Here is an 18,640-nt window from a genome sequence, read left to right as displayed (position 1 = left end):
CAGAAAATCACATTGTTTGATTTTTAAAGAATTTATTTCCAAATTAGAGTGGAAAATACATATTTGGTCACCTACAAACAAGCAAGATTTCTGGCTGTCAAAGAGGTCTAACTTCTTCTAACGAGGTCTAACGAGGCTCCACTCGTTACCTGTATTAATGGCACCTGTTTTAACTCATTATCGGTATAAAAGACACCTGTCCACAACCTCAGTCAGTCATACTCCAAACTCCACTATGGCCAAGACCAAAGAGCTGTTGAAGGACACCAGAGACAAAATTGTAGACCTGCACCAGGCTGGGAATACTGAATCTGCAATAGGTAAAACGCTTGGTGTAAAGAAATCAACTGTGGGAGCAATTATTAGAAAATAGAAGACATACAAGACCACTGATAATCTCCCTCGATCTGGGGCTCCATGCAAGATCTCACCCCGTCGCTTCAAAATGATATCAACAACGGTGAGCTAAAAATCCCAGACCACGCAGGGGGACCTACTGAATGACCTACAGAGAGCTGGGACCACAGTAACAAACGCTACTATCAGTAACACAATGCTCCGCCAGGGACTCAAATCCTGCACTGCCAGACGTGTCCCCCTGCTGAAGAAAGTACACGTCCAGGCCCATCTGCGGTTCGCTAGAGAGCATTTGGATGATCCAGAAGATGACTGGGAGAATGTGTTATGGTCAGATGAAACCAAAATAGAACTTTTTGGTAGAAACACAGGTTCTCGTGTGTGGAGGAGAAAAAATACTGAATGGCACCATACCCACTGTGATGCATGGGGGAGGAAACATCATGCTTTGGGGCTGTTTTTCTGCAAAGGGACCAGGACGACTGATCTGTGTAAAGGAAAGAATGAATGGGGCCATGTATTAAGAGATTTTGAGCGAAAATCTCCTTCAATCAGCAAGGGCATTGAAGATGAGACGTGGCTGGGTCTTTCAGCATGACAATGATCTCAAACACACAGCCAGGGCAACAAAGGAGTGGCTTCGTAAGAAGCATTTCAAGGTCCTGGAGTGGCCTAGCCAGTCTCCAGGTCTCAACCCCATAGAAAATCTGTGGAGTGGGTTGAAAGTCCGTGTTGCCCAACGACAGCCCCAAACCATCACTGCTCTAGAGGAGATCTGCATGGAGAAATGGGCCAAAATACCAGCAACAGTGTGTGAAAAGATTGTGAAGAGTTACAGAAAACGTTTGGCCTCCGTTATTGCCAACAAAGGGTACATAACAAAGTATTAAGATCAACTTTTGGTATTGACCAAACACTTATTTTCCACCATGATTTGCAAATAAGTTCTTTTTAAAAAAATCAAACAATGTGATTTTCTGGGGGGTTTTCCACATTCTGTCTCTCATGGTTGAAGTTTACCCATGTTGACCACCAAGGTCCGGCGAGGTCTCAGACTGACTGTTTGGTCCCTACCAGAGTTCGCTAGTTTGTCTTTTACACCAGCCCAAAAGGCGCGCACCACAAACGTTTTGGGTTTGGTCCGGACCAAACAGGTCAGGTGTGAATACATCCTTAGACACCAGAAACAGTCCTCTTGATCCTTTAGAGCAGGGGACTCCAAACCGCTCCTCAAGGGCCGCTGTGGGTACTAGTTTTTGTTCCAACCGATCGGGTACAGACAGTTTAACCAATGAGGTTTCTTCTACAACAAGCAGAACCTGACTGTAATCAACTGATTGCACCAGATTGGTGTAAAGGTGTCGTCTTGTTTTGTTGGAATGAAATCCTGCGCCCATTGCGGCTCTACGTGGAATAGTTTGGAGACCACTGCTTCATTAGCAATAAAACCTGCAACCATTACGGCCTTTTCTGGAATTGATGACGATACGACCATATAACCATACCAGATTTGATGGCTCTGCAATGTAACAATAAAGTTATTATCTCCTTACCAACCATTCAGCTAGTAGATATCTGTGTTTTTAATCGAGGTGTCCCTGCCCCACCTTCCAACATAATGGTCTTCCGAGACACAGACACCTCTGTGTTGCTTAAGTGGCAGGAGCCCAAAAACAAGGAGGGCATTCTGGGATATTACCTCTACTGCAGCGAAAAGGGCAAACAGGAGTGGAAGGTCATCAACAACAAACCCGTTACCAACCCCAGGTGACCGAGGACACAAAAGGATTTTTCTCCTTACTTAGGCATATTTTGAATAGATTCATGCTTTTGTCCTCTTCAGGTTTACAGTCCACGGCCTCCAGACTCGTAAAGAATACGTGTTCAGGGTGAAGTCGGTGAGTGGAGCAGGGAACAGCGCCTACTCGGTGGAGTCGGAACCCATCCTGGTTAAAGCTGCCATTCGTAAGTGTATTACTGATCTATTCATTTAACCTCATAGCCAAACGCTGCGCGTTCATGTTGTTGTAACCACTGACTCCAAGAACACTAACTTCGATAATCTGAAGAAAAGCTCTTACAACGACTTTTCAAAAGGTTGACAATTTAATCCAAGTCGAGGACAGTCAACAATAACAAGAACAACTGTCAGGCAAACCTAGGGAGAAAAATAGGCTTAGCAGCCTAGGGTCCTATGCCCCCAGGCATCCAGAGAAGTGATGACTCCTGACGGAAAAGTTCAGTCTTTTTGAAGGTGCCGGGACGCAGGGAGTCTGATTGGATGGGCTGTCCGGGCATTTACAAGGGTTATCATCAGTCTTGAATTGGACAAAAGAAGTCGTGGTCATTGTTGTCTGGGTGACACTGATTATCTTCTTTCAGTGTCAGCTGGGAGCGAGCTGACTCGGTGCACGACGTCAGCTTAGAATGTTCTGTCCGTCCGTTATCAAATGGCGAAGGTGTGATGTGGTTCGTCAACCCCTTAAGGGGGGGCAGAAAGGAAGGAAGCAGACAGAAGAGGAGAATAACAAACAACAATAACAAGCGCCTATGCTAGCTTTAAACATAGTGGTGCTATCCTTAGCTAATTATATTTACCCGTGAACAACGTGGAGGGCCTGATAACCGAGGAGAAAGAGGTTGGAGGGTGACAGGAGACATGATTAGGCGGGGTGGAGTGTACTCAATTCCAGCGATGTGAGGTAGTGAACCTAGTATTATGTAAAACAACTTAAGTGTTGGTGTGTTGACATCCTATTTTATGCTACCTAATCACTATTCTGGCACCGACAATCTCTCTACCTGAGTGTGCCTACTTGCACTCAGTCATGTGTGAACCTACTCAGACGTGTGATAGTCCCCCAGGGCCACGGTACCTCTCGAGCCAATCGGGGGAGTGAGCCAGCGCGGCCCATCTGTCTTCCTGCAGCTCTGGCAAAAAGGCCACCGCCATCCCTCCGGCAACCAGGGTGGTCCCTTGGACCATCCACGCCCCCATTAAGCTTCCTTTAGGTAAGGGATGAGGTGAGGCGCCACCGCACCCCACACCTGACCCACCACCTTCCACCCACCTGACCCACCAGCCACCACCGCAACTGACACAGCACACCACGGCACCCCCTTGGCAGGAGAGGATCCCCACCCAGAGGGGGCGACACCCTCCGATCCACCGACACTCAGTTGGCGACCCGTGCCAGGGCCCAAGGAGGATACCCGGGTAGAAAAGAGAGAGAAAGGCGGAAGCAGGAGAGTGCTGAGAAGCCACGGCGAGGTGGGACCGGAGCCCTAAAGCCTGAGTTATACTCCCGCGTTGCGGTGACGGCGCAGCGACTACGGCGTCATTCAACATTCGATAGTTCGGCGGTGAGGGAACGCGTTGCTCTGTAATTCACCGCCAAGCCACTAGAGGGGTGTGGCGTTATGTTTGTACGGTTTTGGGGCATGCTTGTTGACTTCCGCTAGTCTAGTTAACAGAGAAAAAATAAACAATGCAAGATGGAACTCTTGAAAGTAAATATTCTACTCATCAACACTGAATAAATATTGAACATACAAATGTTGAGGGGCAGGCGACACAGAAGACTGTTTCGAGGCGGTCTGGCCGACTTTTGATACCGCACAGAGAGTTTTAGACTCGGGTGGAGAGAGCTAGCTGTGGCGGCTAGCTTCAAACTGGCGTCGAGCACTGCATTCAAGGTCTGCAAAGCCCTCCAGCCCGATTTGTTTGCCGTGTCCTACAACCAGCCAGTGGGAAGCCATAGCAGATTTCTGGCATCTATGGAACTTCCCAAACTGCGTTGGGAGCCTTCACTTTAACGTTATCATAAAAAGCACCGAGGCACTCTATGATGTATTGTGTGTGAACTGTCTGTTATTGAAAATTAAAGATCAAAACAACTCTTTTGACACCAAATCTGTGCTTTATTCTTCATGTACTTGAAGTGTGACACTTAAATAAGTCACAAACTCACAGCAAACATATGTACACAATAAATGATGAAGTGCACCAACCAAATATACGGCATAAAGTGATAAAAAGTTTTTGGCCGACTGGGTCACCGCTTCGTGTGGCCACTCGATTCCGAACACACACGTCTCGGTGGTTTTTCCATTTTTATTATTTTTTTCAATCGCCGACCTTGCCATTTGGCAATCACAATAATGTCTTGACGAGACTTGCTCTTCGATGATACTCCCGTCGGCTTGGTCCATTTTTGCGTGTAGAAAATAATGTTTAATTCTATTCTACAATGGCGGTGATTTCGCGCTGAACCGGAAACAACAGTCTGAGCAGACCAATCACAGTCCGTTTCTGCCACATCATACGCGTCTATGCGACGCGAAGGTTAGAAAATTCGAGAGGAGCGCATCAGGCTACGGCGCAGGGTCGTAACTCGGGTCTTCCTTGACGGCGCAGGTCTGACGCGGAAATATAACTCGGCCTTAACTCCCCTGACCCCCGCAACCGGCAGCCCAGGCATCGAGGAACCCCGCCCCGGGAGTCACGCCGTACAGATAGGTTTCGGACCCACCTACCCCCCTATTACTGTGGCTGCCAAGTCCCTGACTTGCAGCCATTACCCAGCACTGTGATGGGATTGTTCGGGGAGGGTAGTGCAGTCTATGCATTAAAATAAGAGAGCCCGGCAGTGAGGGCAGTGGGCCCGCCGCGTGGAAGTTCTTCCCAGCCTCTTGTCATAGCTTCCCCGTGGAGAAATGCTGCGCAGACGCCGCCCCAAGGCCCTGGCACTGCCCCAGCCAATCGGGGGGCTCCAGCAAAGTGGTCACCATAATCCCCTCGAGACCCAGGGCAGTCCCCCGGACCATCTGTGCCCCTATTAACCAGCCCTCGTGGAAAGGACAAGGGGATGGGCCACCACCCTGACCCCTGAAAACCGCCGCAACCACTAGGCCCAGGGCAGGAAAGGATCCCCACCTGGAGGGAGCCGGGGGATCCGCGCCGGGGCTCAAGGAGCACGCCTGGGTAGAAAAGAGAAATTTATTTCTTGATTTATATTTTAAACATTTTGATTTTTAAAAAAATACATGGAGAAAAAAAACTGTAAACATTCTTTCATACAGTAATTGCATCAGAATACCGTAATTGTTTGTGGCAGCCCTAATGGACTAACCAACTAATTTACTGACGAGACAGTTGGCTGATGAATCCAACAAAGCACTGCCAACTACAACCAGAGTATCTCACTAGGGGCCGTTTCCACTGGGTGCATAACGACTCAACAAGTTAAAATGATACCTGCATGCATCAGGATTTTTGGCAGATGATGATATACCTTGTAAAGGGATCCTCTATTTTTAAGACAAGTAATTCTTAAAAGATAAATGTTTGTATGAGTTATAATAATTTTAAATCAAAACCCCTCTTGATGTTTTTGTTTTAATAAAGTTTGTAAAATTATTTTAAGTCATAGGTCGCCATTCTTGTTACGTCGCAGTGCGTGACCTCACCGGGCCCGTTGCCGAAATTCCAGCGTGTCACTCGTTAGCTTTCCCAACATGTCGTCGTTTCAACCCTTCCTATTTGAACCAGATCTGAAAAGTGAAGAGCTGGACAGCACTGTCGGTCGTTCACAAGACGAGCTTCAAGGAAAAATGCGTGCAGCAAATACTTGATGAGACAAAAGTTGGGCAAAACTGGTGATGCATTCACTGCTACTGCTAGTGAGTCTCAATGGCAACAGAGCGAGAGAGTGCTGTTGGGAAATCCGGTTGGGAGCGAGAGTGTACGCTGTTGGGAACTCGGGTTTTATTAGCAGATATTCAAGGTAAGCATATTGCGTTTTCAAACTTATCCCAATATAATTATGTAGATTGTTAGCATCCAGAGCTGTTGTGTGCTTTACATACAGTACAGGCCAAAGAGCACACCTTGTGTAATCCATGTCTTGTACATTTTAACGCGTGGTAGTTAGGATACGTGTACCAAAAAGGGGAGAAGCTTCCACTAATGCACATTTATTCAAAAAAATATATTTCCACCTTGACCACTCTTCACTCGGGAGCTCAGCAGTATGCAAACACGCGTTCCCTGACGAACTCCAACATTGTTGTAAGGTCCACGTCAGAGTCACTGTCGTCACTGTAGCGTGCCATAGTGCTTTAATTATTTAGTATGATTTGGGTAAAACTCCCACGAAGAATAGTCAACAAAAAAGATAGCAATAGTAATCCAAATCCGCGTTTTTTTCACTCGATGATCCAGGAATTAGACCGATCCCATGGCAATGTTGGAGAAGCAATCAGGTCGTCGATTCCACAAAATAGACTGGTCCGAAAAGCCGCTGTGGGACCGACGAATCAAAAAAATGGACACATCTGGATTTCGAAACCAATATTGCAGACGCGGTGGGACCGTCGGATCCAGAAAATAGACGGATCCCTTACTTGACTGAGGATCCAGGAAAAATATTCTTGCGCCAGTTGTAACTCGTGGTGGGTAGGATACGTGCATACAGGGACCAAAAAGGGGAAGAAGCCTCCAGTTATGCACATTCATTCACTAAAAATAATAATTACACCTTGACCACTCACTTCACTCCCCTTGTTTCCATTTGACTGGAAATTGCATCCAAAAGCATCACATCGTGGCATTTTACTTCGCGAGTTTAGGCAGCGATAAGCAATTGTTGAACACGCTACACATTTGGAAAGATCCCAATTACGTCATCACTGCGAGCCTGCAAACCCTGGCGCCAACTAACGGTCAAAATATGTAGTAAATATTATAAAATATTGCCATTGATTTAACATTTTATGTGTTTCTAACAACATATTTTAGTACAAGAGAACAATTGTAGTTTATTAGAGCCTACATGTATTTAAGTTAGAGGATCACTTTAAAAAGCTGCGGGGACTTTCTAATGACCCAGTGTCAAACAATGTGACTCATTTTCATGCCATTCGCTCCTTTGTTAGTGAGCCTTTGCATGAAGATGAATTCAACGTGAACATATCTTTATTTGAATGCCGGTTGTAGGTTTTAAGAACGCGGCTTCCCTGCTGTGATTTTCCATCTTCTGTATTTCCTCTACCCTAGGTGTCCCCTCGGCTCCTTCGGCCATCGCTTTGTTGATGTGCACAGGCTCGGAGATGGTTTTGGGTTGGAGGCGGCCTCGGTTTGACGGCGGCGACCCTGTGCGGGGTTACTACCTGGACAGGCGGGAGGCGGGCACTGAAATGTGGCGGGAGGTCAACGTGAAGGCGTATAGAGAGAGGCGAGCCACGGTCAGTGAAGTTGGCAATGAATTCTGAATAGGTTCTATGAAAAAAAAACAAATTCGAAGCCGTCGGCAAAACCATACATAAAATTAGACTAATCTCCATTCTCCAGTTAGCCTTAAAGTATTGACAATATTAGACCAAGGCTCACTCTGACCGTGTCACTAGGCAACTAGCTGTGTCCATGGATACCTACGGGAAAGGTACATCTTTAGCCCGTTTCAAACTGTTTACACGTGCTCCTTGATTGCACCAACAAATGTCTTTTTGTCTGCTTGCATTGGGGCTGCGATGATTAATCAACTATCAGAGTATTTGTAAACTACTGTAATTTTAGGACTATAAGGCGCACCCAACTATAGGCAGCACACACCAAATTCTAAGAGAAAAACGTTTTTTTGCATAGACTTCATAACCTATTGACATGACACGGGAAACGGGGCTGATTCATAGGGGGCCTATTTTCAAAAACTCCAAATTCAAATATTTTCAAAACTACGGCTGCTACCGACCAAAACAGGCACCTACCTTAGCCATATATGAGTTTCCATTAGCAGCGGGATAAAAAAAATTCAAAGTCGTTCCCTTATAAAATCCCGATTAATTATATTTTTGTACAAGTATAACACAACTTCTCAGATTTTAGTCTCAGATTTTACACTAGATGCACAAAAATCACCAAATTCAGAGACAATCACCTATATTTTAAGGATCAATAGCAATATTTAACATATAGGTTTTTAACCAAAATAGCAACTTAATTTTTTTTTTTAATTTACAGCAAGTTTTCAACAGCTAATAAATCACTCAATTTAACATCAGAAATTTAATATTTGAGGAAAATGTGCAGAATCAATTATAAATAATATGTAAATAGATTATTAATAAATTCTTTAAACTATCACAACTTCTTATAGAATAGAATAGCCCTTTATTATCATTATACACTATATAGTTGTTCAGATCATTTTTTGCTCCCGATCCAATCCCAATCGTTTTAGTTGAGTATCTGCCGATCCCGATATTTCCCGATCCGATTGCTTTTTTTTTTGCTCCCGATTCAATTCCAATCATTCCCGATAATTTTTCCCGATCATATACATTTTGGCAATGCATTAAGAAAAAAATGAATAAAACTCGGACGAATATATACTGTACATTCAATATACAGTACATAAGTACTGTATTTGTTTATTATGACAATAAATCCTCAAGATGGCATTTACATTATTAACATTCTTTCTGTGAGAGGGATCCACGGATAGAAAGACTTGTGACTTTGTATATTGTGACTAAATATTGCCATCTAGTGTATTTGTTGTGCTTTCAGTAAATGATACTGTAGCCATGCCCAAATGCATGATGGGAAGTGGAACCATGACTGTGCGTAGTGCTACCAATTGATATATCTTCTCTGCGTTGGGAAATAACATAAGGTGTTAAGAAGAATATCAGTTGCTACCTTGCTTCCCAACATTGCCTCCCTTGATATTTCTAATCGTAGGGAGAGAGATTGGAAGGCTTTAGCCAATTAAAAAAAGGCTCCAAAGGCTGCCAAAATTCACTCTACTCATTTTACGCTGCCTTTTATCTCTCTATAAAGGTAAAACGGCGCCATTACAGATTGAGCGCGACAATGCGTGAGTGGGTCGTGCAGTGCATGCATTAATTTCGTTAAATATTTTAACGTGATACAATTTTTAAAAAATTAATTACCGCCGTTATCGGGATAAATTTGATAACCCTACCTTAAGCCTAAACTAAAGACTCTGGATGAGTGTAACATATTATGTCTGTAACGTTAAATACAATTGGAAAACTGTTTAATTAAAAAAAAATATATATATATATATATATATTAGGGCTGTCAAAATTATCGCGTTAACGGGCGGTAATGAATTTTTTTAATTAATCACGTTCAAATATTTGACGCAATTAACGCACATGTCCCACTCAGACAGTATTCTGCCTTTTGGTAAGTTTTACAGCAAGGCTTTTTGTACTGTCCAACAGCAAACTCTTGTGGTCGCTTTGCGACAGGGTTTATTGTTTTCTTGCCAGTTCCATATGGCTGCACGACGTCTCGGGCTGACGCCTAGGTTGTAATGTTGTGCTTATATGATCCTTGGACAAGATTTGTCCGTAAGTATGGTTGTTGTAAAGAATGTACATATTATGTTAGTAAGCGAAATGTTATATTTTTTGTATGAGACGCTTTTTGTTTATGTTTAGTGAAACTGTATAGCGTGCTAAGCTAGCGTTGTTGCTAATGCAATGCTTGTGTACTTTTTTTTGTAGTTTTACGACGGTCTAAAGAGGACAATGGTTTGAGGCCATTTTATTAATAATAACAATAAATCAGATGAAAAAGGAAGAAGTCTGATTATTAAGGCGTCGTTCACTAGCTGTCTAGCTTTGGAAAAAGTAGACGCTTCGGAGTGAGAACAGCATAGACAGATTTAAATGACAGTAGAGTGAAATGCCCACTACAGTCCTTATGTACCGTATGTTGAATGTATATATCCATCTTGTGTCTTATCTTTCCATTCCAACAATTTATTTGACAGAATATATATATAATTTACAGAAAAATATGGCATATTTTATAGTTGGTTTGAATTGCGATTAATTGTGATTAATTACGATTAATTAATTTTTAAGCTGTAATTAACTCGATTAAAAATTTTAATCGTTTGACAGCCCTATATATATATATCTATATCTATATATATATCTATATATATATATATATATATATATATATATATATATATATATATATATATATATATATATATTACTATTAAAAAAAGCATGGCCGATATTTTTTTGCTGATTCCGATACTTTGAAAATGACATGATCGGACCCGATCGATCGGGATGCTGATTGATCGGGACATCTCTAATAATAATATTAACAATAATAATGATAATAAAGATAAATGAGACTGTTCTAGCTCCATGGATTTAAATGACCACTAGTAAACGTCCAATCCATTTGAACTGGGAGGGTGGCCGCGTCATTCGTTACCAAAACCTCCCACTTCAAATGGACTGGACGTCTCATGCTGTGAATGGCAATCAATGAGTTATTCTGAATTGTGATTTTACATTTAGGCCCATTGTCAATACCAGCTATTTGTGATTTCAAGTTCTTGGTGGCAGGATTCCTACAAATTCACTGCATGGAATGTTATTATGGCAAGTAGAAACTATTTTTAAAATGAAGGGGAATGTGGGGGTTAATCACGTCTCGTTTAAAAGGTGAGAACATGAAGCGCCCCCCTTTGGGCAAAAATAACAAGTGCCTTGCAAGAGTATTGCATCTACTTCCAGCATGATTTATTGAACAGGGCAAAGGATGATTACACAGGAGGAGGGAAAGTGATTCAAATCATCGAACGCCACTTCATTGCCCCCTAGTGGACGCCAAGTGCCCTCTAAATTTTAACCACCGTAATTTGATTTCCAAAAGTTAAATCTCACTATTTATTTTTTTCCTTTTTTGGGGGGGATTCCACCGCTCCTCCGAGTGCATCGTTTAGCCTCGGTGACTAAGGAGAAAGCGTCTCACCGAGACGATAAGAGCCTTGAAGTCTAAGTGGCTGCGAATAGTAAGATCAATGTGCAAATCAATAAGGTTGAATCCCCTCTCTTCCCAAAGTAAAAGTGTCTGGGGGAGGAGGGGTTCAAGAGAAAACGCTGTTGCAGCAGCAGTAATGCCTTCTCAAATGCCTGCTAGAGTCAGGAAAAAAAAGCTCCTGTGCAACCCAAGAGTATAAATCTAAAACGAACGTGGCAGCCAAGTGCCAAGTCTGGCTCAGTTTTACTTTATTCTCCATTTATCACATGCTCGACTCCACTGAAGTCATCATTTGGGCATTATTAGTTTATTTAGACTTTTTTCTTATAGGTTTCCAACCTGACCGGGGGGCTTTGGTACCAGTTCCGCGTGTATGCTGCCAACATGGTTGGCGTGGGTAAGCCGTCGGATGCCAGTGAGGCTTTTCTGTGTGAGGAGTGGACTATGCCGGAGCCAGGTAAGAAATCATCTAAACTAATACTGTGTATGGAAGATTTCATTCAAAGAAAAAACGATTCACTGCCATCGACGGCAAAGGATGTTCAAACCATTTGAAGGATCATTCGTTCATTCGCCCCTCCCAGTCAAAATTGATTGGCTGCAGGGGCGGAACTTAGTGAGGTGTTGAGGGCGCGACCGCACATCGGCCTCCAGGGCTAGGTTCAGACGCCAGGTCTTGATGCGCAACATTCTGTCTACTTACTCTATTCCGAGATATCTGGACGTCACCCTCTAGTGGTAGCTGCCATTACTGGGGTGTTTACACACCTCAGTAGCAGCCCTTGCCAGTCAATGCAAACAGTACAGTGTTTCACCTAGGATTTTTTTTAAGCTGTAGTGGTGGTGGGCTACATCAGAATTGGACAGTTCCATCATGCCGTGCCGAGGCATAATTGCTTCATATCATGACAAATGAGTTTTTTTTTCACATTTATTTTTTTTTCCCAAAAAGAACCATAACACATCAATTTGAAATATTTGATTAGCCAGGCTAATGTCATAGTTCTCAGCTATTGTACATGTACGTAAAATGCGTAGCTGATTACAGCTACTTCATCTCTTATTCCTTTTTTTTTCTCCTTATCTTTATTTGGCCCTAATACGTACTACATCACCACAACAATAATAGTCCCTTGTCCGTTGACAACTTAAATCTTTTCTTAATACTTCAAAATGGTCATCTGAAATTACAACCAGTGATATCAACTAGGGCTGTCAAACGATTAAAATTTTTAATCGAGTTAATTACAGCTTAAAAATTCATTAATCGTAATTAATCGCAATTCAAAACATCTATAAAATATGCCATATTTTTTTCTAAATTATTGTTGGAATGGAAATATTAGACACAAGACGGATACAGTGCCCTCCATAATTATTGGCACCCCTGAAAAAGATGTGTTTTTTAGCTTCTAATATATATATATATTTTTTTGTTATTCAAATAATATGGGACCTTAATGGAAAAAAGAGAAACATCCAACCTTCAATACAAGTACATTCATTCAGTGGGGAAAAATCCCACATAAAGAAAAAAATATTTGACATCAAATAATGTGTGTCACAATCAGTGTTGTTAATTTTACTTTAAAAAAGTAATTAATTACAGTTACAAATTACTTCTCCCAAAAAGTAATTGCGTTAGTAACTCAGTTACCTGAATGTAAGAGTAATTAGTTACTTGGCAAAGTAACTAGTGATAATTTTTTTTTTTCTCAAAAAAAAAAAAAAAAAAAAAAAAACAGGTCACGCAATGTGAAGTTTAAATGGTTTGGGGGACAATTGGCCCTAGCCCAATTCTTTACCCTCCACTTAACTAGACACAAGGGTATTGCGATAACTAGATAGTAACCTTTGCTGGGTGTGGAAGTCATTTAAAGTTGTGAATCAACCGTTAAAGTTGTTAAAATTGCTCCCGTTATTACTTTAGTTCCCTACTGTCTACTTTAAACATGTGTAAGTTTTAAAACTGTTTCATCATTTAAAGATAGATTTAAGTTCAGATTTTGCCGATTTAGGAGCATTTTAGATTTAAAAAAATAAAAATTAAAAAAAGTTACTTAGGTTCGCTGAGAAGGAGCTCTACATCAGAGCCTTCCTGAGAGTTCTACTGCTTTAAGATGGCGGCTGTTTACTAACGCATGTAGTCCTTAAAACATGTTGCCAATGCAGCTGTATCTGTCATTTGCATCTAGTTCTATAATATGATATCTACCGTGTCATGTGGCCGTAGTTTGTCGGCTATGGCTACAGTCAGGTATTATTGGAGCCACCTAGCATCGCGGTTGCAACGGCGTCTTCCCCACTCCTGCTCTGCTCTCTCGTCTCCGTGAGTCCGTTTCTCTCAGACTTTTTTTATTCAACCAACTTAGTAACGCATAGTAACGCACGCCTTTCCCGCCTCAGTAACGGTAACGGCGTTGCCAAGATGAGAAAAGTAATTAATTAGATTACTCATTACTGAAAAAAATAACGCCGTTAGTAACGCCGTTATATTCTAACGCCGTTATTAACAACACTGGTCACAATTATTAGCACCCCTGGTTTTAATACTTTGTACAAACCCCTTTTGCCAACAAAACAAGGTCTTGGGACTGAGATGGCCATGGGAGGAGCTTGATTTTGTGTCTGGTGAACCATTTCTGTGTAGATTTGGACATATGTTTAGGGTCATTGTCTTGCTGAAAGACCCAGTGACGACCCATCTTCAGCTTTCGGGCAGAGGGCAACAGATTTTGATTTAAAATGTCCTGGTATTTCAAAGCATTCATGATGCCATGCACCCTAACAAGGTTCCCAGGCCCTTTGGAAGCAAAACAGCCCCACAGCATCACTGACTCACCCCCATACTTCACAGTGGGTATGAGGTGCTTTTCAGCACGCACATCTTTCGTGGCACGCCAGACCCACTTAGAGCAGGGGTCCCCAACCTTTTTTGCACCACGGACCGAAGTTATTTGGGTCTTTTTTTCACGGACCGGTGTTCTGACAAATTTTGCAACCCATCAAAAATTTCAACGATGCGGTTCTGAGCATGCGCGTAACATTAAACATAGCCGCAAAATGCGCAAATGCAGCGATTCCAAAGTAAACACTACAAACTTTCTTGAAAGAAAGGAATATTAACTTACGTTTGATCATGGACTTGTAGAAAAGTTCTCCTCAGATACATCCTGCCACGTAAGCTGCACACAACAACTTGACACCGCTCTCACCATTAACGACTTCGCCTTGTCGTTAAACATTAATTAAGAAGCCCGGTTTCACAAAGATACAATGTTGGAAATTGGAGCAAGGTTTTCATTGCTCTTGAAGCAATGTCAAGATATTCCAGAATGACTTTAATCCAGAACCTCGGTAGAGTTGTTGTCTCAAATGTACATTAAATAAGGTCCCCGTCATTTGCGATCTCTACAAGTTGATTTTCCTGTTGCTCAGACACGCTCGAATCACTCGGTTTATTCACAAACGGGTCACGAATCAACTCATCGGAGTTCGTGGGTCTTCGAGGTTGTAGGCTCGTCAGGTGCCCTTTTCGCCGTAAAAATATCTCCAAAGACGTCTGTTTTCCAGTCATCTTCGCTCGTGTGGGGGCTAATTATTTCCGGGAACAAATGTGCTGCGCCCGCGGCCTAGCAGTACGTTATTATCGAGGACAAGCGCACATAGATATATTATATACACAAACAAGATGTACTGCTAGCAGTCCAATCGATGGATTTCTATGACGACATTCTAATCTATCCCGTAGTATTATATCTAGAGTAGACAGGGATATTGGTGTGTTAAGCAGGGGCACAGGGTTAATTCAGCCAGAATGCGGTCGTTATTAAATTATTATTTCCGTGCGGCCCGGTAGCAAATGCGCCACGGACCGGTACCGGTCCACGGCCCGGCAGATGGGGACCCCTGACTTAGTGTTTGTTGCCAAAAAGCTTAATCTTGGTCTCACACAAAAGTACACACGGTCCCAGGCTTCAACTGGGACCGTGTGCTTTGGTCAGATGATGGTGTACTCACTTTTGTGATACACTGTAGGTTCACTACAACAGAGCCTGCCTGAGAAGTCTACTGCTTAATTATTTATTTGCTCATTTAGGTTCATTCAACAAGTGAAGGTTAAATCAGTGCTAACAAACTTCTCCAAGCTCCCTTTTTACATAATACATATTAGTTTGATTCTGCCATAGCATAGCATGTTTCGCGATGCTCATTAGTTCCCCGCCCCTCAGTGTTGCCATGGTGACATAAAAGTCGCGCTGAAACAAAAGCCCTCGGGGATGACACGTGTATTCTGAGAGATGTATGATTATTGCATAGAAACATAGACACACACACACACACATGCAGCTCCCTGTGACAATAATATTGAAAATGGAACGAAGCGCTCTCAAGCTCATACTGGTTTTTGAAGCTCGGATCATTAATCCTGGCTAATGGGCTCCCCTTGATGGCATTAATAATTCTAAAGTGGGCCCCAAAAATCATTACGCAAATTAACCGCTGCAATCAGACGGATCGAGGAATTTTGTCTTGTCTGTTTCACGGTTATTGATAGACGTCAACACGGAAATGCGTGCTCAGTGATCAATCTTTCTCAGGTTGTCCCTTTGACGTGGAAGTCCGCGAGGTGAGAGACCACTCTTTAGTGCTTCTGTGGGCCGCGCCGCTCTACGAAGGCCGGGGACCCGTTACGGGATATTTATTGGAAATAAGCCTGGGCGACCAATCCGACGAATGGACTGCTGTGAATGCCAAGCCGGTTACAGACACGTATTATAAGGTATTATTCCAAATCTGAGGAAGAATATAGTATGGTGCTAAATGTTTGATGTGTTTTTGATGACATGCAGGTTTCGGGTCTTCAGCCGGGTCAAACTTACCGTCTTCGTGTGTCTGCTGTCAATGAGGCGGGAACGGGAGCTGCCTCCCTCCCTTCGGAGCCGGTCGTGGCACAGACCTCGCCAGGTCAGCTCTTGCATAATGTTTGTTACAGTATGAAGCTCCAATGCAAATCTTTAGGGGAAAATGCTATATGTTTTTCTACTAGAGCAGAGGTCTGCAACCTTTGTTACTCAAAGAGCCATTTCGGCATAGTTTCTACGCAGTTTTCAGCAACATTAACAAAAGATCCACAATAAACATTTTTTTTGTTTTGTTTTCAAAACATACATGAATATTGGCAAAACATATACAAACATACATGGTGCAGTGAGGAAAATTGCAAGTTCTCCCACTTCGAAATTTTCATGGTACAGTGGTATGAAAAAGTATCTGAACCTTTTGGAATTTCTCGTATTTCTGCATAAAATCACCATCAAATGTGATTGATATTTGTCAAAATCACACAGATGTAAAAACAGTATCTGCTTTAACTAAAACCACCCAAACATTATAGGTTTTCATATTTTAATGAGGATAGCATACAAACAATGACAGAAGGGGAAAAATAAGTAAGTGAACCCTCTGCCTAAGGAGACTTAAAAAGCAATTGAAACTTTCTGAATTGCAATTGAAACACATTTTTACCAAACAATTTAAGTCAGGTGTGTGCCAAATCACTGATGAGTGGTTTAAAGCTGCCCTGTCTACTATAAACTATAACTAAACTATAAACACACTCCAGTTTTCCTTGTGTTGGGGCAGGGCGTCCTGCTGTTTGTTCTGGACTGTACAGGAGAACTGATTGCAAGAGTTGATGGTGCAGACATGGACTTGTCAGCGTCAATCTTGCTCAGTCAGTCGCATGACGCACTCGTTGGGCTTCCGTGATAAGAAGGCGTCAGGGGTCGCGTTAACCTAATATTTTCCTTCGTTGACCGATTTTTCAAACGGTGACGGAAAAAACTGAAGTCCATCTGTCATTTTGACACATTGCAATTGACACCCCAGACCACAGGGTGGCGAGTGAGCATATTAATTAGCTATTGTCTCTCTTGATGCATGATGTCGTTGACCTTACTCTGAAAAATGTCAAGGCAACTGAGTGTCCGAAGTTTCTTCAAAAAGCCACAAAACGACGATGGTGTTGACAAAAGAGGTGAAAAAACAGGGACTGCACAAGCGGGCACGCAATTCAAGTCCATGCGCACCAGGAGGAAGGTGTGAGACTGCGTTCAGGCCACAGCAGGTGAACTGTTAATTTCATTGTTCCATATGTAGCCTACCTACTGGGGCCACAGTCAGCTGTTTTTGTCACTGCGGAGAAAAAGTTGCATATTCATCTGCTTGATGTGTGATGGCACGGTTTGGATTCTCTGTTAAGCTTGTTCGGACAGTATATTAATTCAAAATGAATAAAAACTAAATACTATTGAATATGTTGAAGCGGTATGCAATGTTAAGAGTCTTGTTAGCTATAATTGCTGTGTCCAGCCGCTGTAGCTCTGCTGCTCTCTGTGAACTCTCTATTCAAGTCGGAAGAACGCGCGCGGCTCTTAAGTGTCTCTGTCACATGACTTTGTCCTAGCAGGTAATGCGCTCGGCCAAATGGACACACAAGTACGGAAGGTGAATTATGCCAAACAAAGGGTCACCACAATGTCATTATCATTTTAAAAATTTAAGTGACGGGTAAAAATAGATTATGACCGGATTTTTATGACCCTGTCAGTCAAAATGACAGACAACGAAAAAGTCTAGCGCAACCTCTGGAAGGCGTTGTTATCTCTTATGCCCTATATTCTGCTTGTTTTCCTTAAACTATGGTATAAGTGCTGTTTATTTCACATTTGGTGTGTTAGAGTAATACAACGAGTCAAACAGTAAATACGAGAAACGATACTATTCCCTGATTGATTATTTCAGCTTATTCGCTCCCAGCCATTTTCACCGGAGCAACCTCCTTCGCCGTTTTAATGGATTTTGACTGATTTTGCAAGGCCCACAGAAAATTCTGTTCTATTGCTATATAAACATGGAACCCACCAAAAGAAAGATTAGACTCTCTTCTTTCAGCAGGAAAAAAAAGTTAGTTCATATCTTTTTCCATTCTTTAGAAATCTGCATTTGAAAACAGCTTAGTTTGAGCAATTTTCTAATTTCTAATGAAAAAAAACAGAGCAATTTGTAAAAGCATACATTTCAAATATAACTTTGACTTTAGCACAGCTATTTTTTGCTTTGTGACATCCCAGACATCTGAATAATGTTTTCCTTCTACAAAATAACATAAACAACAAGATAATTAGAGCTTTTGATAGCAAAGTAACAATATATTTCCACATAACTAAACTATTGAACTGAGAGATGACGCTATTGTGGCCGCGGCTATATCAGCAGATGGGGTAAATTTTTCCTTCACCACCGCCTGTCTCATCAAGATTGATTTTTTTTATTCTTTCTTTTGTAGTGACCACTACCTCATAACAGAATTCACCTAGGGAACTTGTGTGGGGCATGTGCCTTGTGTGTTTTACACTGTTCTCCACATTTTTGTCACGCTTCTTACTTCTTCCAACT

The 18,640-nt window shown here is 42.3% G+C and overlaps 1 protein-coding gene across 1 annotated transcript in view; it reads left to right on the top strand.

Moving 5' to 3' along the window:
• LOC130915452 (myomesin-3-like) overlaps window positions 1–18,640 on the top strand; it is a 182,519-nt gene that overhangs the window by 133,211 nt on the left and 30,668 nt on the right. The window contains exons 16-21 of the mRNA XM_057835475.1: window positions 1,950–2,124; window positions 2,201–2,322; window positions 7,415–7,602; window positions 11,510–11,636; window positions 15,781–15,962; window positions 16,033–16,147. Of these exons, the coding sequence (XP_057691458.1) occupies window positions 1,950–2,124; window positions 2,201–2,322; window positions 7,415–7,602; window positions 11,510–11,636; window positions 15,781–15,962; window positions 16,033–16,147 (909 nt within the window). The remainder of the gene's footprint in view (window positions 1–1,949; window positions 2,125–2,200; window positions 2,323–7,414; window positions 7,603–11,509; window positions 11,637–15,780; window positions 15,963–16,032; window positions 16,148–18,640) is intronic.

This window comes from Corythoichthys intestinalis, chromosome 4 (genome assembly GCF_030265065.1).
Source record: "Corythoichthys intestinalis isolate RoL2023-P3 chromosome 4, ASM3026506v1, whole genome shotgun sequence".
Taxonomy (NCBI): Eukaryota; Metazoa; Chordata; class Actinopteri; order Syngnathiformes; family Syngnathidae; genus Corythoichthys; species Corythoichthys intestinalis.
Note: the sequence above shows the minus strand (reverse complement) of the source record. Positions and strands in the feature narration are given on the sequence as shown.